At 52.2% G+C, this 19874-nt stretch overlaps 7 protein-coding genes across 7 annotated transcripts; 6 read left to right on the top strand and 1 right to left on the bottom strand.

Moving 5' to 3' along the window:
* Window positions 1-209: 209 nt before the first annotated feature.
* P152DRAFT_141206 (uncharacterized protein) lies at window positions 210-896 on the top strand. Its single transcript, XM_033673853.1, has 2 exons — window positions 210-399; window positions 420-896. Exon 2 carries the CDS (start codon window positions 433-435, stop codon window positions 790-792), a length of 360 nt encoding a protein of 119 aa, XP_033531785.1. The 5' UTR covers window positions 210-399; window positions 420-432; the 3' UTR covers window positions 793-896.
* Window positions 897-3280: 2384 nt separating this feature from the next.
* P152DRAFT_475988 (Zn-dependent exopeptidase) lies at window positions 3281-5034 on the top strand (the record flags this gene model as incomplete). The annotated part of the gene is made up of 4 exons (XM_033681465.1): window positions 3281-3397; window positions 3456-3779; window positions 3841-4133; window positions 4185-5034. 4 exons carry the CDS (start codon window positions 3281-3283, stop codon window positions 5032-5034), a joined length of 1584 nt encoding a protein of 527 aa, XP_033531784.1.
* Window positions 5035-6677: 1643 nt separating this feature from the next.
* P152DRAFT_460942 (SPX-domain-containing protein) lies at window positions 6678-9733 on the top strand. The gene is made up of 3 exons (XM_033680017.1): window positions 6678-7444; window positions 7493-9123; window positions 9180-9733. Exons 1-3 carry the CDS (start codon window positions 6769-6771, stop codon window positions 9279-9281), a joined length of 2409 nt encoding a protein of 802 aa, XP_033531783.1. The 5' UTR covers window positions 6678-6768; the 3' UTR covers window positions 9282-9733.
* A 7-nt stretch (window positions 9734-9740) lies between these two features.
* On the top strand, window positions 9741-10795 carry P152DRAFT_484209 (S-adenosyl-L-methionine-dependent methyltransferase; the record flags this gene model as incomplete). Its single annotated transcript, XM_033681993.1, has 2 exons — window positions 9741-10071; window positions 10175-10795. Exons 1-2 carry the CDS (start codon window positions 9976-9978, stop codon window positions 10793-10795), a joined length of 717 nt encoding a protein of 238 aa, XP_033531782.1. The 5' UTR covers window positions 9741-9975.
* A 245-nt stretch (window positions 10796-11040) lies between these two features.
* On the bottom strand, window positions 11041-12558 carry P152DRAFT_475985 (uncharacterized protein; the record flags this gene model as incomplete). Its single annotated transcript, XM_033681464.1, has 4 exons — window positions 11041-11452; window positions 11499-12103; window positions 12171-12375; window positions 12464-12558. The coding sequence occupies 4 exons, from the start codon at window positions 12556-12558 to the stop codon at window positions 11041-11043; spliced, it is 1317 nt and encodes a 438-aa protein (XP_033531781.1).
* Window positions 12559-13302: 744 nt separating this feature from the next.
* P152DRAFT_141046 (HET-domain-containing protein) lies at window positions 13303-15779 on the top strand. Its single transcript, XM_033673852.1, has 4 exons — window positions 13303-13848; window positions 13895-14586; window positions 14635-14811; window positions 14876-15779. Exons 1-4 carry the CDS (start codon window positions 13515-13517, stop codon window positions 15689-15691), a joined length of 2019 nt encoding a protein of 672 aa, XP_033531780.1. The 5' UTR covers window positions 13303-13514; the 3' UTR covers window positions 15692-15779.
* A 204-nt stretch (window positions 15780-15983) lies between these two features.
* P152DRAFT_508967 (high affinity glucose transporter) lies at window positions 15984-19624 on the top strand (the record flags this gene model as incomplete). Its single annotated transcript, XM_033682608.1, has 7 exons — window positions 15984-16030; window positions 16677-17144; window positions 17205-17333; window positions 17407-17484; window positions 17538-18020; window positions 18109-18821; window positions 18894-19624. 7 exons carry the CDS (start codon window positions 15984-15986, stop codon window positions 19307-19309), a joined length of 2334 nt encoding a protein of 777 aa, XP_033531779.1. The 3' UTR covers window positions 19310-19624.
* Window positions 19625-19874: the final 250 nt, after the last annotated feature.

Below are 19874 nucleotides of genomic sequence, written 5' to 3'. Positions count from 1 at the left end.
CAGATATCATCGAATACTTCCGGCACGAACATTACGATACGCGACACCTCTGGTCTGCTGCATGGACAAACCTGCATCGCAACTTTGGGCATCGTACGACATCGAGGGCCGAGAGTTCTCATGCAACTATTAAGCGACGGATCACGCTTCGACGAGGCGATATAATGAATACCATCGATCAATTAACGCATTCAATCCGTCGTACAAACCATGAGGCTACTGTCGCAATGGAGGACTCTGCAATCCGTGTCAATCCGAAGTATCGCGCCGTTTTCTCTCCGGAAGTGATCCAACATGTTTCTCCGCAAGCGCTTAAGAAGATGTATCGAAGTATCATTCGAATCAGGCTTGAAGAACGTCGACGGAGAGATGAAGAGCGGCGACAGAGAAATGAAGAGCGTCAACAGAGAAATGAAGAGCGTCAACAGAGAAATGAAGAGCGTCAACAAAGAGATGAAGAGCGCTCAGGAGATTACTCGAACTAGTCTCCACGCACACACATACATCAGACTTCTCTTGGACTTCCTTGCTTCCATAACTATTCGACGTTGTCTATCACAAAATACGCAAATCCAGCTTCCTATGATCGACTCCTATTGGTTTTACAAGTTACCTACACTCCCACTACCCGGATCCTTCGCGACAGTACGCGATCCAGCTATGGCACGACTTCCTCCTAGACTAAGAGACCGGCCAAACGACCCTTCTTCGCGTCGACTCCCGTCTGCCTTCGAACAGGTACGTGCAACACCATTACAACACCAAAGATCGGTCGGAGGAGCACAGCCCTAGCCAGCCCCTCCGCTGCAGATGAACGGGCAGGAAATTACGGAAGAAGCACGAAGGTTACTTGCGAACTATCGACCAGGGGAGACGTCGTTCAGCGATCTCATCCAAGAGCGCATCAGCGGCCTTACGCCAGCTTCTTTTGAGTGAAACGAGGACCTAAGTTAGCATTTTTGATCATCCGTGATCCTCTGTAAGGTTAGATACATTGAATTACAGAGTTTGAACGCAGAATGGTCGGCTTGACTCGTATAAAGCATCATATACTTGACCATCCCAATCTGCGTCAGAGATTCGAAGGGATTGGTATGTCATGTGACCAGGTAGGGTGTGAATGGAGCGGGGTGGCGGGTGTGAATGGAGCACAGCGGGGTGTGAAATGAGCTTCACCCGCACGTGATGAGGGAAGCTCCTGATATTGTCACGTGCCGGCCTCAATCAGCAATTCAGCATCAACTTCATGCTGTACGTCTCGTCTGCAACGAACTTATCTGAACTCTTCAATAAATATTTAATCCATAATGGCAATATTATCCCAATAGGTGTCTATGGATACTTGTCAATTGGAGATGATGTACAGTGTCCACGTATATTTACCTGCTTGTACTCGTTTCTGCTTCCTATGGCAGCGTTTTTATCCATTTGCGAACTAATTTGTGTGTGCTGCTCCTACTATGTCCCCCATTTCTCAGCTCTAGACCTTTTACCACATAGCTGAATCAGCAAACCTTTCCGCCTGATCGAGACTATCGTGTATGGATTATCCTGAGCGATTTCCTCCTACTTATTCCCAGGCCACGGTGAAGATACCCCAGTTGTCCGACCTGGATAGAGCAAGTCGCAACATGCCAGTAATGATATCTGTTCGAGATGACGCCATCTACATTGGCGACAAACTCAGAAGCAGGTGCATACCTCCAGCTCCCTGAATTATATAGCCCAGATGTCCTGTGCACCAGTCACATTGAGTTGGCCTTGAAACTTTGAAATTTTGAATCCAATCATGATCTTCTTGGTCATATACACCAGTGCAAGCTTTATCTAGCCCCATAAGAAGCTTTGGGGTATGCCAGACAGGCATGTGGCGTGCCCAGTGCTCATCTCCATCCCCCATCTCCATCCCCCTTGTCCTACTTAATCGAAGTTGAGCCTGGAACCGCCGGAACAGTGGATTGCGCCCATTCTGGCAAGTCACAGAGAGGCAATACACATCACCCCTGATTGTGTGCAGAGTCAATCCCTACCTCTGAACCCCCGGTTTGTGCATCAGCATATCCTAAATGCGTGCGACAAAGTGATCACGCATTTTATCACGATTCTCCTATCATCTGTCAACTCACCTTGGCGGCATATCTCAAGCCCGTCACTCAAGGGCTGGCCTTGCAAGGCTGTGGCGCACGCTGAGGGTCACCTTCTCTATTAGGCGCAGATCCGCAGTGCACGATGCCAGGGGCATAAAACTCACCATCGACAACAGGCGAGCTGGCGACGAAACTAGCATTCTGCGCGACTTCGTTGCACCAACACAAATGTTTACACAATACACAATATATCGAATTCGCCGGAGCGCAAGCAGAGGTTGATTTCTAGGCGCGATCTTATATCGTTTTGGATACATGGTGGACCGGGCTAGGATCGATATGTGTGATTCCATCGGAACCTTCTTCACATGACAACCAAGTTTATGGCTCCTTGTAGAGCCCTCTAATTTGAAAGTGATAGGGACGGAGTACTTGATTCCAGGTCCCAGTCACATCATCACCATCGAAATTGAACGGACGCACCTCGACTTGTTTCGATAAGGAAGGTATCTAATCGGCGAATTTACAGCCCTGTTCAACGATAAGCCGACCCCCGCAGTCATGGTCTGGTCAATATCCACTACAGCTTCTCTACCGATGTTCAGGTTTCGCGCCATAAACGGTTTGCTTGGCTGGGCCCTTGGCTATGTGGTGGTATTATAGGATGATCCCTAAACCTTCCTTTTGTTTCCCAGATTCGCGGGCCGCACCTAGTCGCGAGTATCTTCATTTCCCTACCTTCCCCAAAGTTTGATTAACATTTCTTGGCAGACATGCCGATTTTATTCAGCTTCCTTGCAGAAATTATTAGATGCCATGTCGTCTTGGGTATCATTGTTCCTAATGGACGTGGGGCGCGAGTAATGTCGGCCCTGTGAGCCAAGTCCAGCAGTATCCCCCGACAAACGGTCAGTTCGGAGGCGGCCGTTCGTCCATGGTTCTGCGGTTTGAGAAATGATCGTCGTGAGCTCAACTGCATCTCACTGCGATGCTTGCCTAGTCCTCGATCATCACCCTGCCATGATAATTAGCCGACAAAGATGGTCCACGCTCGAGCTGTCCGCAACTATAAAGAGCTGCCATTGCGCACCATTGCGTGCTGATCTGCCTGTATCAGCGCTTCGTTGACTCTCTATCATCGATCGTATCAATTGAGAGCCGCCAGAGCAAACGATATCGTACTGCAATTCAACATGTTTCGTCAATTGGGTATTCTCGCCCTCGCGGCGACGGCTACATTTGCACAGGATGTGGATAATGAAGGCGCTGATGTTCACGCCGAGTTCTGGAAGAAACCGTGGGCCTCATCGGTATGTTCGAGAATGAACTTCCTCAAGTATTGGCATAGCCTTTTAACAATTTGAGCAGAAAGGACTTCAGCACCTCGTGAAAGAGAAGAGCCTGCTTGACTGCGCGCAGACTCTCGAAGACTTTGCGTACGCCACGGAGGGGAGGAATCGACTGGCTGGCTCGAAAGGCCATAACGATACCGTTGACTTCCTGTACAAGGAATTGAGCAAGCTCAACTACTACAACGTGACACTGCAGCCTTGGTCAGCGTTGATCCAAGAGTCGGGTGACGCAAACTTCACCCTTGATGGAGAGAAACAGAGTACCTCTATCTTCTCTTACTCACCATCAGGCAATGCTACTTCGCCGCTCGTGATTGTGGACAACCTTGGCTGCGAAGCGGTAGGTCATTTCCTGCACGAGCACAGGATCTGTTTATGCCGTGGAACTCTAACGAAAATAGTCTGATTACCCCGCCGAGCTCTCGGGGAAAATCGCTCTCATCTCTCGTGGTGAATGCGAGTTTGGTGCGAAGAGTGTGAGCGCTGGTCTCGCGGGCGCTGTGGGGGCCGTTATTTATAACAATGTCCCTGGGGATTTGAATGGAACTCTGGGGGTTCCTAGTCCTGATAGACCATACGTTCCGACCGTTGGCCTGTCCCAGGAAGCCGGCGCTGCTGTCATTGCGAAGATCCAAGGTGGCGCGGAAGTTATTGGGGAGCTCTCCACCTACAGTGTCATCAAGGAAACATTCACGTAAGCGAGCCCTAGTCGAAAACGCGATCGGTTCCACTGACACGTATTAAGTAATAACGTCCTTGCCACAACAAAGGGTGGTGACCAGGACAACATCCTTGCAGTCGGAGCTCATAGCGATTCGGTTGCTGAGGGTCCCGGCATCAACGACGACGGCTCCGGCATCTGCGGCCTCCTCGAAGTCGCAAAAGACCTTGCTCGCTTCAAGACTAAGAATGCAGTTCGCTTCGGCTGGTGGTCCGGTGAAGAAGAAGGCCTGCTCGGCAGCACCTACTACGTTGCGACGTTGTCCGAACCCGAGGCGGCCAAGATCAAGGCGTACCTCAACTTCGACATGATTGCCAGCCCGAACTACTACTACGCCATCTACGACGGCGACGGATCGACCTTCAACCTCACCGGCCCGCCTGGGTCCGCGGAGCTCGAGCATTTCTTCGAGGACTTTTACACCAAGAAGGGCCTGAACTTCACCGCCACCGAATTTGATGGCCGATCCGACTATGGCCCGTTCCTCGACGTCGGCATCGCCAGCGGAGGCACCTTCACCGGCGCAGAGGGCATCAAGACGGAGGAGGAAGCTGCCCAGTTCGGCGGCGAGGCCGGCGTGCCATATGACGTCAATTACCACCAGGCGGGTGACAACGTGACCAACCTTGCCCTGGACGCGTTCGAGGTCAACACCAAGGGCATCGCTGCCGCGGTCGGAACGTATAGTATAAGCTTTGAGGGGTTGAACCTTAATACTACCACGGTCGCGCGCAGGGGGGCGCCGGCGGCGCGGTTGGCGAAGCGTTGGAACAAGCAGCTGCTCAAGAGGAACTTTGACCTGCAGACGGCGAGGAGGAGGTATGCGGACAAGAAGTGTGGCAGTAAGTCGCATGATTATCACCTGTACAAGTGAGCGGGAGATCTAAGTGTAGTCATGTCCTGAAAATGCTAATACCATTTCGTTCGATGTTGTCGCTGTGGCTCCTCTATACTCATGAGAACTGTTTCGCTAGACCGAATATAGTAAGGACTGTCTATCATCCGCTCAAGTCGCCTGTCACCAACCGTCATAGATCATCTTAGTATTCCCAGGCAGCTCGTCCCGTTCCGAAGGCGAGTTGCATCAGCAATGTTCGTTCAATAAGTCGTGGTACATGGTTCCAAGACATCGCGGACACGTTTTGACGCTGCTTAACACTCCATTACCATTCGAAGTCTCTGAACCAGATACCCCTCCTGATGGTGACCCTGAGCTTGGGAAATACGCCGAGCGAACATTGTACGATGATGTATTACTCGACGAAGCGTGTCCATCGCTACGATATTCAGTCCTAGTATAGCAGTCTAAGCAGACATCAGGCCGCGAGTAACTGCGCAAAATGACTTTGTCGTCGCGCATGTTCGACACTCCCAGCTCGGCGTGGATATGTCAGTCGTACGTGCTGCGGATGTCCCATTTTGGCACCCGATGCGAGAATCTTTCGAGACGGAAGGGGGGCCTCTGCCGTGGTCATCTTTACATGCACCGCTGCGCTGTCCCCTGCGGTTGATGGCTGAAAAGTCGGACCCCTTCGCACATCCACTTCAGAAGCCCCATGATTCGATGTGTTTGGGTATAGAGTAGGATGGCTCTTTTGTCGAGGTCTGCGTCACCTTTACCGGCTCTCCGGGCATTACTGAGATTGGCTTGGGGGTATCTTCAAGTTGGCATTAGTCGTTGGCTTAACTTTCGTGACGAATATGAAGCTCAACACACCTACCATTTCGAGTGAGCCCAGGCGTAACTTCTGCTGCTCATAAGGCAGCCGATACGATCGCCACATTATTTTTAACCGCCGCTGCTGGATCCTGAAGCGCCGTGCTATTCGGAGCTGTAGTCAGACCAGCGGTTTGTGACTTCTGGTTACCTGGTGTTCTTCGATGTATCCAGGCTTTGACTCTTGCTAGGGTTGCGGGTTTTGGTTTGGGCGTTACTGCGGTAGTTTCCATAACGATTTGGTCATTTTTCGGGCTGTTTGTAAGTTTTCTGGTATCTCTGGTTTGGAACATTTATCACTGCACTGAGGACAACCCTATTTCGGGTTGCGGGAGGGGGTATGAGGAGAAGTTGACTTGGCTGATGGCTTTGCATGGGCGATACGAGAAACGACAGGGACACTAGACTTTAAATTGATCGACTGATGGGCATGTCGCTGAACGAACATAGCTTGACTCGAGAGAATCATATAAATAAAGTTAGCGTGAAATGGTAGGAAAAGGTTATGGCAACGCATCGCCATCTATACTATACAGCTGTGCGAGGTTCGGAGAGGGTAAATGGACGACAGATATCCGGAATCGCGATCGAATTCACCTCTTAGCCACCTGTTGGCTTCAGATACATGATGCTTGGTTTAATGCGTGCTCCATTATAGAGATCGACCTGGGAAAAAAGATGGATTCGATTCGGGACCACGCCTGCCACGTTAAGATCCCACCAGGGGTCATCACGTGGCGTGTATCATGACTTCATTGGAGCCCCCACAGTAACACCCCCCGGCGACTGCATGCGCGAGCTTCTTTTGTCTCAACATGAATCCATAATCCATATCTCTCTCAATTGCCACACCGTGCTTTGATACCAAGACCGCCACCAATATCGCCAACGATGAGGTTCGGTCGTCAGCTTCGAAGCCAAACCTATAAACCATGGGAGGACAAATACATCGATTACGACAAGCTCAAGAAGCTGCTGAAAGAGCCCGGATCCGACGTCGGCTCGGACAATGAGGACGACGGCAAGTGGACAGATCAAGATGAGGAAGACTTCGTTGAAGAGCTGGTGAATGTCCAACTTGAGAAGGTCAATACTTTCTCAACTGAGATCTCTCAAAATCTCAAGGACCGGTCCGCCAAATGCGAAGAGCGCCTCTACCCACTAGGGTGGGTTTCGAAAGGAGAGCATCACGCGGAACCCGGCAGGGAGGACAAAGGAAAGGTACCGGAAGAGGAGCGGAAGGATATCTTGGAAGACGTCTTGAAGGAGTTAGACTCAATCACGAACGAACTCAGCGAGCTGGAGAAGTATGCCCGTATCAACTATACTGGCTTTTTGAAGGCCGTGAAGAAACATGACCGGAAGAGAGGCCAATCCTACCGCGTCCGCCCCCTTTTACAGGTCCGGCTCTCTGCGCTTCCATTCTATACAGAAGACTACTCTTCTCTGCTGTATCACTTGTCGGTCCTGTACTCGTTCATTCGCGAGAGCCTGGAGGGGAAAGCGGCCGGAGGCGTTCAATCCGCCGATGAGCAGGTTGGTGGGCAAAGCTCACAGTCCTACAAATGTAAGTATTTTCTAATAGCAGGTCCTGTCCTTCGGCTAACAATCGCAGTTTGGGTCCACCCAGACAACCTCCTCGAAGTTAAGACGATCATCCTCCGGCGTCTTCCAGTCCTCATCTACAATCCCCAGACGTCCAAAGTCGCCGATGGGGCCAAAAATGACCCAACACTCACCTCCGTCTACTTTGATAACCCCAAGTTTTCGCTATACTCGTCAAAAATCAGCCAAGAGAATGGACCAGCATCACTCCGCCTGCGGTGGTACGGACATCTTGCGGATAAGCCCGATATATTCGTGGAAAAGAAGATTATGCGAGACAACAACACCAGCGAGGAGACAAGGTTCCGCATCAAAGAGAAATACGTTCAACCGTTCATCTCAGGGGAGTATCACATGGAGAAATCCATTGACAGGTTGAAACAAAGGGTTGGGGACGACTCGGAGCAGGTTACTCAGTTGGAGCACTCAGTGGAAGAAATCCAGTCGTTCATCAAAGAACAGAGCCTTCAACCAGTATTGCGCGCGAACTACAGCCGTACTGCATATGAGGTCCCCGGCGACCACCGCATTCGCATCTCGCTCGACACCGACCTCTCGTTCATCCGCGAAGACGCCATCGACCATGACCGGCCCTGTCGCGACCCCAGCGACTGGCATCGAGGCGACATCGATGCCAATCAAATGGAATACCCCTTCTCCCAAATCCGAAAAGGCGAGATCGACCGCTTCCCCTTCGCCGTCCTCGAAATCAAGATCAAAGGCGGCCAAAAATACGAATGGCTCAACGACCTCATGGACTCCCATCTTGTCACATCCGCGCCCCGCTTCTCCAAATTCGTCCACGGCGTCGCCCTCCTCTTTGAAGACTATGTCAACACCTTCCCCTTCTGGCTCAGCGCCCTCGAAACCGACATCCGCCGCGACCCACAGGAAGCCTTCCACGAAGCCCTGAAACGCCGCCAACGCGAAGCCGAGAACGAGCACGCCATTGGCAGCCTCTTCGGTCCCGGCCGGTCCCCCTCCGCCTTCCAACCCGGAACCATCTCCCCCGCCAGCTCCATCCCGAAATCCACCCCCACCAAAGTCCACCCCAGTTCCTCCGCCATATCCCACACCAGCCTCGCGCAAATGACCCGTGCCGCCGCCGCCGAGAACGCCGGGCCCGACCGCGCCTTCACCATCGACGAAGCCGACTCCGACGACGAAGACCGCGCACCGGGCGACGGCCACGGCAGGCGATTCATGCACTTCCTCGTGCCGTCCTTCTCGACCAGCAAATACGCGCGGTGGCAGCGGCGGCGGGAAAAGCAGCCTCGACTACCCCCGGGCGTCAGCCAGCCGGAGGTGTGGTTGAAGGACAAGGGGCCGGTGCAGGTGGAGGCGAAGGTGTGGCTCGCGAATCAGCGGACGTTTATTAAGTGGCAGAACGTGTCGGTGTTGCTGGCGAGTTTGTCGCTGGGGTTGTATAATGCGGCGGGAGAGAGCAACACGGTTGCGAGGGCGTTGGCGATCGTATATACGCTGCTTGCGGTGTTTGCGGGGGTGTGGGGATGGGCGGTGTATCAGTACCGAAGCCTCTTAATATATAACCGGAGCGGGAAGGATTTGGATGTGGTTTGGGGGCCGATGGTGGTTTGTTTTGGGTTGGCGGCGGCGCTGTTGTTGAATTTCGGACTCAAGGTGAGCTGCCCTTTGAAGGAATTGAGGATGTTGACGCTGATCATTTCGTTTTCTAGTACCGGAACTTGGCCGACAACAACAATCCTGATCAGAACAATTCGACCCTTCTCCTTCAACCCATCCTTCAACACTCTAGCCTGCTCAACCAGGAACTCTGAGTTGATATCGCGCCATTGGTCGGTAGACTATGGAACCTTGAAAGAGTCATCAACTGCGATGTTTATTGTTTACGGATATTGGCCAGTTACAGATGTGGACTGGATGCCGTAGATATCATATATTATATTCCCCCCGCCCCTAAGCCTAAGTCTCCATTTTAGAAGCGCATTTTAATGTCGAGGAATGCTTACAACTCCTAATTCGACACTATCCAAGCCGTTGCATGGTGATCAAGACCTCTGAATGATGCCGGTAGTCCTTCCGAGGGTTGAGTTGGTACGGCTAAATGGGTTGAGGAAGGGATTAAGCTTGGTTACGGAGATAAAGCCAAAGGGTTATTGAATTTCCAATGTCATCTCATGATGTTTACGTAGTAGTTTGGCTGTGGCTGTGCGGTCGTTCCCTTGATATCAGCACTTTGATATTATGGTAACTTTTCAGGTTTGATGCGATATAAAATTATATCTAACCTTCACGCCATGAAATTGAAGCCTTCTAATAACCTGAAATTTACACCCAGTGGCACGACGTAACTCCGATGCTTAATATATAATTTTTCTTGTCATGACGTCCAACACTTGTACCGTTGTGGCCAAACCCTGAACAGCTGCACTGTTGATCTCACTTTTGAACAGAACCAATCCATTATTGCCCAGCTTCAAAATATAATTCAGCACATCGAGATAAAGAGATATGCCTGGGGGTGAAAATGACGAGTCGTACGAGCAAGAGCATGTCCATGATGTCTACGAACAGATAGCCGAGCACTTCTCATCAACCAGATATAAAGTGAGTATTCCGGCACTATCACGCGGTTTTTTCCTTCCCAAAACCCTCCCATCATCTTTCTATTAAGTATAAAAATTCCAAAACAGCCACTAACCCCTCCCAGCCCTGGCCCACCCCCCACTCCTTCCTCCTCTCACTCCCCCCCGGCTCCATCGGCCTCGACGTCGGCTGCGGCAACGGAAAATACCTCTCCTCCAACCCCTCCCTCTTCATCCTCGCCTCCGACCGCTCCGCCAACCTCGCTGCCATCGCCGCGTCGAACTACCCGCGTCAGGAAGTCTCCGTCGCCGACGGACTGCGCCTACCGTATACCGACGGCCGGTTCGATTTCGCGATCTCGGTGGCGGTGGTGCATCATTTTTCGACGAGGGAGAGGAGAGTTGCGGCGATTGAGAGTGTGTTAAGTTGTTTGCGGGAGGGAGGGAGGGGGTTGGTTGTGGTGTGGGCATTGGAGCAGGAGAGTAGTCGGAGGGGGTGGGGGGAGGGGGATGAGCAGGATGTAATGGTGCCATGGGTTACGAGGAAGCGGAAGGATCGGAGTCGCGATCAGGGAAGAGGGAGTGGCGAGGCGGATGTGGGAGAAAAGGAGACGGAGAAGACGTTTAATCGGTACTATCATCTCTACAGGAAAGGCGAGTTGGAAGAGGAAGCCGTCGAAGCAGGCGGGAAGGTACTGGAGAGTGGTTATGAGAAAGACAATTGGTGGACGATCATCAGCAGGTAGCAATGAGTACGATTTTGCAATTGCACTTGCACAGGCGTCTCTAGGGCTAGGAAGTATGTAACAGGTTAAAAAATAGGTTAGAGAATAGGTCGCCCTGGCGGCCTTCACATAAGCGGAAAAGAGACATCATTCCTCATAAAGCAATATCCCTCTCATGTATGCATCGATATCCGCTACAGTACCCATCATATCACTCGATTTCTATGCGCTCGCTCGGCTCATTCTCAAAGCAGCATATGAGCGTATCAACCCGACATTGTGCATCCGTGGCTGCGTAATCGAACTTGCAACTCATTACCACTGCGGTGGGGGGTGTCCACCGTACTGTCCGCCCTGGGGTGGCCCTCCGTACTGGCCGCCTTGTGGAGGCCCTCCGTATTGCCCTTGTGGCGGGCCACCGTGTTGACCTCCGTGTTGGCCTCCGTGAGGTGGAGCACCGTACTGACCGCCTTGAGGAGCACCGTATTGACCGCCTTGAGGAGCTCCATACTGACCGCCTGGCGCAGGGCCGCCGTACTGCCCTCCTTGAGACGGAGCATCATATTGTCCACCGTGTCCATGCTGATCATGATGCTGCGGAGCTCCACCGTAACTTTGGTTGTGTTGCCCGGGAGGTGGGCCTCCGTATTGGCCTGGGGGAGCGCCGTACTGACCTCCCTGACCTCCCTGAGCTCCCTGACCATGCTGCTGATGTCCAGAATACTGGTCGTGTTGGGACGCTCCGCCGTATGCCTGCGCCGGCGCAGGTGAATAGCCTCCTGGGCCTCCTGGGCCGCTAGACTGCGCACCGTAATGCTGTTGCTGGCCATAGCCACCATGCTGTCCGCCATGCTGTCCGCTGTGTTGTCCACCTTGTCCGTGCTGATTGGATCCGCCGTAGCCGCTGCCTGAAGCGCCCGGTCCGGTAGGGTTGTATTGCGCAGGTGGCGCTGTTCCGCTGTAGTTCGACCCGCTTCCGGCGTTGGAATACCCGTAGTTCTGCTGGCCATGTTGTTTGTTCCCATGGCCACCTAACAGACCGCCGACAAGACCACCGATCCCTCCACTTGAGCTGTGACCCGAAGAGCCGTGCTGGCCCTGACCGCTTTGCTGGCCATGTGACTGCTTTCCTCCACCGAGGAGCGAGCCGGCGAGGTTTCCGACTAGACCACCGCTACCGCCGTGACCTGATCCGTGAGAGCCGCCGCCGTGTGAATTCCCATGGGAGCCACTGCCAAGGAGGGAACCAGCAATATTACCCAGTGGAGAAGATCCATGGCCACTATTTCCGTGCTTGTTGCCGCCTAGGAGCATGTTGGCTGCCATACCCTGCGGTGGAGAGACAGCGGTCAGTTTCCCAGCTTTTTAGGCAGATACGGAATGTTGGATAACTTACGCCGAGTCCGCGATCTTGACCATGATCGTCACCTGCTCCACGGGTTCCACCCCCTTCACTGCCTGGATTCGCCGACATGCCTTCTTGCGGTTGCGGATATGGATCTGTAGATTGTGCGGGGGTACTTGATTGTGAATTCGAATGTCCCGGATGCTCCCAAGTTGACGCTCTAGTGCTTATTTGGACGTAGTAGTATTCTCGTTTGCTGTGGAGGTATTTGGAGTCAGTTATGGCCAGGAATGAAGGCCAGATAACTTAAACACTCTTGAGTTACGGAGGGGCAATTGGCGTACGTAGGTTCAAATTGCGCGACCCAGCCGGGTGGCAAGTCGGTTGGGACCCTAGGGTCGTCCGGTCCTGCGTCAGATTGGTTTCCTTGTTGCGACATGGTGGTGGGAGTGAGCGGGAGGGCACTGGTTGAGGTTAACTGTCGGAAACAGTCCTTTGTGAGGTATTGAGTGTTAGCAATTGGACTGCTAAAAATAAATTATGAAAATCACTGTTCGATGAACTGGAGGACACTCATTCTGTTGCCTGCACTGCGGAGGATGGTGGGCTGTGTCGTCTCACGACCAATTGTCCATTGATGACAGGACGAGACTGAATGACAGATGAATGGCATGGAGTGGTGGCTAGTTGCATGTTTGAGTTGTTCGGAGGCTCTGATTGGAGTAACTCCCGTTAACGCCCAATATCAATTAAATAACGCTTAGTCATGCATATAATGTGCCAAGTTTTGGGATATCTCCGCCCTCCGAGTTCCATCGGTTGTTAATACACATGCAACACTCTGGGATGCTGCGTCCAGTTGAGGATAGTCGGGTGTCGGTCCGTACTCCCTGTGCAGAATAGTACAAAGTCATTCATATCTGTACTAGCTGTTCAGGTACATACCAGGACCGTATATTAGTACTCTTCACCTCTGGCAATCCCCGTATGGTACACTGCTAAACGGTTACACCAGTGATTTGACCTGTCAATGTCAATATCCACCAGCAATGTACGGTGCCACTGCACCAGATCCGTCACAGTGGCTCAGTGGCTGAGCAATAGGTATTGTATCATTTATGGTTAGGATCCTGATTCACTAAGCGCTTGGCTACCTGGACCTGACTTGGGCAGTAGAAATCAAGGATGGCGCCTCCGCATACGCTGCTGGATGCAGCAGAGGTCGCAACAGAGGTCGTATCCGAGGCCGCATCAGAGGCCGCATCAGAGGCCGCACCTCATAAGCGCCCTCGAGTCCTGGTCTCGGAGTTGTCATGAACTCTTCCACCTTGATGCTGTGAGCATCCTCCATGGAAGAGCTTAGGTTTTCAGATTCGCCAGTCAAGAACCATTGTGATGAACCAGAACAGCACATCCTATCTTTGCTGGATTTGCAGGTCTCTTTTCAAGGAGGATTATGTCAAGCCGAACAAGGTGCTTCCGTTCTTCGACCATCATGTGGACATATCTAGCCTCGAGGCTTCGGCGAATGAGAAATGTTATATCTGTCTTCGTCTAATGGAAGCCTTGTGCTACATGAAGAAGGATTCTGAGGCGCAATGCTCATTCAACACCCAATGCTACATTGCAAATCTGGACAAAACTCCTGGGCAGATTTACGTCGCGTTTTATGTTTATCAGTCGAAAAGGTGGATGAAGACCCTGCCGTTCCGTGCTCTACCAAGCCAAAGTAAGATAACACCCATTTCTCTCGAGTAAGACTTACACTCCACAAGGTGTTAAGAAGGACATGGCAACCTTCGATCTCCCAACGAGCACTAGTAGGCCGCGTACCTTGGACCAGGCTAGACAGTGGCTTTCGTGCTGTCTCAGCGAGCATAAGGCCTGTTCGAGAGTACCAGATCACTGGCTGCCGACGCGCCTAGTAGAAGTCAGAAAAAGCGGCTCTATATTTGCCGCTCGACTTTGCTATGGTTCCGATCTGAATTCTGAGACACATTACCTTACCCTAAGTCATTGCTGGGGGAAGACGCCGTTCTTTGTGTTAACCAGAGACAATCATGACCAAATGGTTCAATCAATTCCGATTGCCTCCCTGTCGCCGATTTTTGCCGACGCCATGCGCATTACGGTTGGTCTAGGCTATAAGTACCTCTGGATTGATTCCCTCTGTATTATCCAGCAGGAGCCAGGCTCGTTGGACTGGCTCAAAGAGAGCCTTACTATGCATCTAGTCTACGGAAACGGTGTCTGCAACCTAGCCGCTTCTGGGTTTTCAGATGGGAAAGAAGGCCTCCTCCTCTCCAGTGATATCAGAGACATCCAGCCTCCGGAGGCAGACTTCGCGCGGGTTTCTGTCGGACCTATACCTCCCAAGCGAGCCATGATAATACTGGAAGAATACGGCACTGATGTTCTTCAAGCACCTTTACACCAACGTGCCTGGGTCTATCAGGAACAGATTATGGTAAGCTGCCTATGAAGACCACGCTACAGCTAGCTTAGTATTGGCCAGGCTCCACGAATTCTTCACTTTGCTAGAAGGCAAATGTACTGGGAGTGTCGCTCAAAGCTATCATCAGAGCTTTTTCCAAAGTCGTGCCCTGATACAGTCATGGACTCGCAATGGCCATCTGGTGCTATGAACCCAGTATATGCTTCATTATTAGACTTATCATTTACCATTCCGACTGTAAGTACATTTTCAGTATCCATCATTCTACGCCATGTCTTCTAACCTATTGTCTGTGCCCCAGGAACATTTCTACGATGCATGGTGCCGAATTGTTGAAATGTACAGTAATGCTAGCCTAACTTATTCAACTGACAAGTTTCCTGCGCTTTCCGGGCTTGCAAAGTCCTTTGTCCCTCGACTTAAAGACGAATACCTTGCCGGAATGTGGAGAAGGGATCTGCATTGCGAACTTCTTTGGTACATCCATGACGATGGGGAGCCGTCATCAACTTATCGAGCTCCTACCTGGTCCTGGGCTTCCGTGGATGGAAGAATCTACTTTCTTCGACGGCGATACGGGACTTGGAGTGCCATATCCCGGATACTAGATGTCATCACGGTGCCCGTCTCTCAGGATTTGACTGGCCAGCTGAAAGGAGGTCATCTTCGGATTCGTGGGCTCCTTAGACAGGTGCGCCTCGCATCAGTTCCAAAGGGTGATCTCGACAACAAGTGCTTTTCGCTGGAGAACGAAGAGCGTTCCTCAAGTCCGGATTCTGGGCCGGCTCCTCTGAGACTCCGGCAACGCGGCGGACCTCATCCGGATGCACCTCCGCTTGATATACTAGTGAATCCTTGCATTCCCAACATCTGGCACGCGGAAGAGGTCTTCTTCATGCCTGTTATATATTATCCTAGTGAAATAGAAGGATCTTCGACGTTTGAAGGGCTGGTCCTCGCCCCCGAAAAATCTATGAAGGGGACCTACAAGAAAATTGGTGTGTTTTTCTTTTATCGGACTACCGTTGAGGCCGCATTCGCACCTGACACGGCATTTGATGAGCGATACCACGAAGATTTCGATGGATCTAATGAGTACACGATACGGATTATTTGAAGCGTTAGGGCTTGATGGACGGCGTGGCGTTCACAGGGTAAAGGGGCTCGCATTATGTTCTTCAAGGCAGTTCTCGGAGGATATTCAATCGACACAGATCTATCATCAAACATGCGGCTCTTCTGTGGACTTGATTGTGTTTCGACTTTGACAAACCGGGGTACGTGTACTGTGTCTACCACCGGGCATCCACAGGTAGTCCACCTGCGTGCTGGATAGTACACTCTATAACACAACTTACATAACAACATGGCGATTTTCTTTGCGAGACAGGACTGAGGACCGTAACCCCATGACAGCGATCAAAAGTTCTGATTCCGATACGGAAAGTGAGCGGAGGTGATCGGCGGGAAAAGACTGGGCCCTCTGATTGACTACTGATACCCGGCAGGCTGGGGGACAAAGGGGAGAAACCAATTCGTGCAATCCGACATTGCAGGAAAGGGCAGATATACGGGTCCTTTCGCATTTACTATTTCCCAAATCTACTTAGGCTCTAATCTCTGTATCCTTTTATTTGTTTCAAACCATTGAAGCACCTGACATCGATATAAATCACCACGAGGCTCCGGTACTTGCAGTTATTTCCGGTGGTGGCTTGAACCCTGAACGTCACCAGGAAACCAACGACAACCTTGCGCCTTGTTAACTTGTCCGATCATCTGGCACAGCCAAACAGCTTGCATCATCTTCTTCATCCTGTCTTATTGGCAGTCTCTTGATTTAAAGTCGGCAAGACTGCACACTGTTCTGAATCGGGTTGGTTAGTTATCCACTATCGGCACCAGAGAGCGTCACAGGACACCAAACCCGATCCCTTCCATGGGACTACTCCATCAGCCCCTACCGCTGTCCAGCTCTCGTGCACACTAATCCCCAACTTCGTACCGTCGCCATTTCAGGCCTCCTTCTAACCCAAGGGTTCCCATCATCTGCCACGGCTACTTTATAACCTTCTTGGGGAGCAGGGCTGGCTCAATATCAGCCCACCCGGCGACAATATTCCTCCCACTTCCACCCCATCGTCGAGGAGGCCCGCCAACATTCCCCTCCACACACTATCGTCCGCCGCTCCGGGCAGTAGTAACGGTCATCCCCCCCGACGTCACGCGTACGACCCGGACGACGACGAGGATCCGTTTCTTGAATCCGATGACAACGAACACGATCCGCTATCTTACTCCCACACTACATTGATCGACCGTTCGAACGAGAAGGCGGACCGTCATCCTCATAATAGCACCTACGATCCATCCCCCGCGAACGAATACCAATCCCCTCCCAGCTGCGACTCCTTCTCCGGCTCCGACTTCTCTTTCTGGAGCGACACCGGCGACCTCGTCGACCAGCTCGCCGCCGAAGAAGACCCGCTGACCGTCCGCCTTGCACACCAGCTGGACGAACTCGATCCGTCGAGCGGAAAGTCCCGAGGGAAGGCTCACAAGCGCGTGCGGTACCTGGACAACGAAAAGGACGAGAAACAGAGCGGACGAGGCCGTCGTGGAGTCGTTAGGAAGGAGGATATCCCGATCCCAAGCCCGCCGCCGAGGAAGATCTCCCGGGGAGAGCGGTTGCTCGCTGCCATCATGTCGCCGAGAGATGGGCCGTCGAGGCTCCATGGGCTGCATGGGAAGAAGTTGATGTAAGGATTGATTGACAACACACCTAGGATGGGTTTGGGAATGAAGAGATGCTGACGGCTATGCCAATTGCAGTTATTTTACGAGCGTCTTTGTATCATTGGGTGTGTTTTTATTCGGATATGATCAGGGCGTTATGTCGGGCATTATCACGTATGATTGTCTTCCACCCCCCTTTCATTTATGCTATACTGACCGTTATGCAGCGGCGGATATTTCAAAGACTACTTCAACCAACCCTCGCGAGCCGAAATCGGCACCATGGTCGCCATCCTTGAAGTTGGCGCCTTCATCTCCTCTCTCATGGTCGGCCGTGTCGGCGACATCATCGGCCGCCGAAAAACCATCCTCTACGGCTCCATCGTCTTCGTGGTTGGCGGCGCACTCCAGGCGTTCGCCAACGGCATGCCGATGATGATGGTCGGCCGGATCCTTGCCGGGTTCGGCGTCGGCATGCTGAGCACCATCGTTCCCATCTACCAATCCGAGATCTCGCCGCCGCATAATCGAGGGAAGCTGGCGTGCATCGAGTTCACCGGGAACATCACGGGGTATTGTGCAAGTGTCTGGGTGGATTACTTTTGCAGCTTCATTCATAGCGATTTGTCATGGCGGATACCGTTGTTCATGCAGGTCTTCCTGGGCACGTTGCTTGGGTTGGGGAGTTTTCTAATTCTCGAGTCGCCTCGGTGAGTAGCTCCTTTGTTCCTTTCTGGCATAGTCCTTGCTACCGTATGTTTGCTTCCTTTAACTCTTGCCACTAACAACCCACTCTAGCTGGCTTCTCGACAACGACCATGACGAAGAAGGCATTGTCGTCATCGCCAACCTCTACGGCAAGGGTGACATCCACAACCCGAAAGCCCGCGAAAACTACCGTGAAATCAAGATGAACGTTCTCATGGAGCGCCAGGAAGGCGAGCGCTCCTACGGTGACATGTTCAAGCGGTACTACAAGCGCGTGTTCATCGCCATGTCCGCACAAGCCCTCGCCCAACTGAACGGCATCAACGTCATTTCCTACTACGCCCCTCTCGTCTTCGAGCAGGCCGGCTGGCAGGGCCGTGATGCGATTCTCATGACCGGTATCAACGGCATAACATACCTCCTCTCCACAATCCCTCCATGGTACATCGTCGACAAGTACGGACGACGACCCATTCTCCTCACCGGCGCCGTCGCGATGATGCTCTCGCTCTCCGCGGTCTCTTACTTCATCTTCATCGACATCGATAACACGGCCAGTCTGGTCGTCGTCTTCGTCATGATCTATAACGCCGCGTTCGGCGCGTCCTGGGGCCCGATCCCGTGGTTGTACCCCCCGGAGATCCTGCCGCTCAGCATCCGAGCCAAGGGCGCGAGTCTGAGCACGGCAACAAATTGGGCGTTCAATTGGTTGGTGGGCATGATGACGCCGGTATTGCAGGAGCTGATCCAGTGGCGGCTTTATCTTGTGCATGCATTTTTCTGCGCTCTCAGTTTCGTCATTGGTAAGTCTTCCCTCGCTCCGTCGATTTTCGGGCCGCCTTTGAGAGTACTAGTGTGGCTAACATCTATCTCAGTCTGGTTCATCTACCCCGAAACCGCCAACATCCGCCTCGAGGACATGAACGTCCTCTTTGGCGACGCCACCTCCGTCATGCCGACCCCCGAAACCATCGCCGAAGCCGAATCCCTCTTCTCCGGCAACCGCTCGCCCGTGCCGAGCATCGACCTGCGCCGCGGCCCCGCGGCTTTCTCCGCCGACAACGCGATCCCCGGGCTGAACATCGATCCGCCGGTGGACGTTGAGGGCGGCCGGGGGAAGCCGCAGGCGGGCAGCGTGGAGCAGGAGGGGGTGGGAGGCTGGATTAGTAGCATTGTGAAGAGGGCGAAGGGGAGTGGGGAGGGGGATTCAGGGAGTGGGAAGTACAGTAAGGTGAAGCAGGATGATGGCGATGAGGAGGATGGCGGAGGGGGAGGCGGGAGTAGAGATTAGAGGAGGAAAAGGAAGGCTGTTTGAGACATTATCTTGATGCAATATTTCTTGTTAAATAGCCCTACGGTGGCTCACCTTTTATGATTTTGGATTTGTAGAGCTGCGTGAGCGCATAGGCTCGATATTTAGAGTGGATTTCATAGACGAACTTAGGAAGTGGATCTGATCGTGGTTCTTGTCTTGTATATAGTACGCTTCGGGGGTTGGGAAGTCTGTACCCAGCGTAGATCTACTAATACATTCCTTCACAGTAGGGACGAATAGATCTGGCAATTATATTTATCATACCTGGTTGATGGAATTTAAATCATCGTTGCTTAAGAATAACACTCTGCTGGACCGCTTTGATTACGGTAATATCACGACATCAAGAAGACACTTTGGCTTCTTCCAGCAATTCTAAAATTGGATTAGCGGCTCGTATTGCTGACACCGTCTAATAGAGGTGTTTGCTTCCATACGCTCTGACCTGTTGAAACGTTACACACTAAGCCCATTGCAACACATTTGTAACACCAATATTGCCGTCAGCTCACTGGAAACCAAACCCCCGTAACAAATTTCA

This window comes from Eremomyces bilateralis (genome assembly GCF_010015585.1).
Source record: "Eremomyces bilateralis CBS 781.70 unplaced genomic scaffold P152scaffold_20, whole genome shotgun sequence".
Classification (NCBI taxonomy): Eukaryota; Fungi; Ascomycota; class Dothideomycetes; order Eremomycetales; family Eremomycetaceae; genus Eremomyces; species Eremomyces bilateralis.
The sequence above is the reverse complement of the archived record's forward strand: the minus strand, read 5'-3'. Positions and strand labels throughout refer to the sequence as shown.

Bases quoted from the DNA above. Each gene is read 5' to 3' on its own strand.
- P152DRAFT_460942 (XM_033680017.1), top strand. From the start codon at position 6,769: ATGAGGTTCGGTCGTCAGCTTCGAAGCCAAACCTATAAACCATGGGAG. The intron at 7,445-7,492 runs GTAAGTATTTTC...TAACAATCGCAG, and splicing joins AAGCTCACAGTCCTACAAAT to TTTGGGTCCACCCAGACAAC. The intron at 9,124-9,179 runs GTGAGCTGCCCT...TTCGTTTTCTAG, and splicing joins TGTTGAATTTCGGACTCAAG to TACCGGAACTTGGCCGACAA.
- P152DRAFT_141206 (XM_033673853.1), top strand. From the start codon at position 433: ATGAAGAGCGTCAACAAAGAGATGAAGAGCGCTCAGGAGATTACTCGA.
- P152DRAFT_141046 (XM_033673852.1), top strand. From the start codon at position 13,515: ATGAACCAGAACAGCACATCCTATCTTTGCTGGATTTGCAGGTCTCTT. The intron at 14,587-14,634 runs GTAAGCTGCCTA...AGTATTGGCCAG, and splicing joins TCTATCAGGAACAGATTATG to GCTCCACGAATTCTTCACTT. The intron at 14,812-14,875 runs GTAAGTACATTT...TCTGTGCCCCAG, and splicing joins TATCATTTACCATTCCGACT to GAACATTTCTACGATGCATG.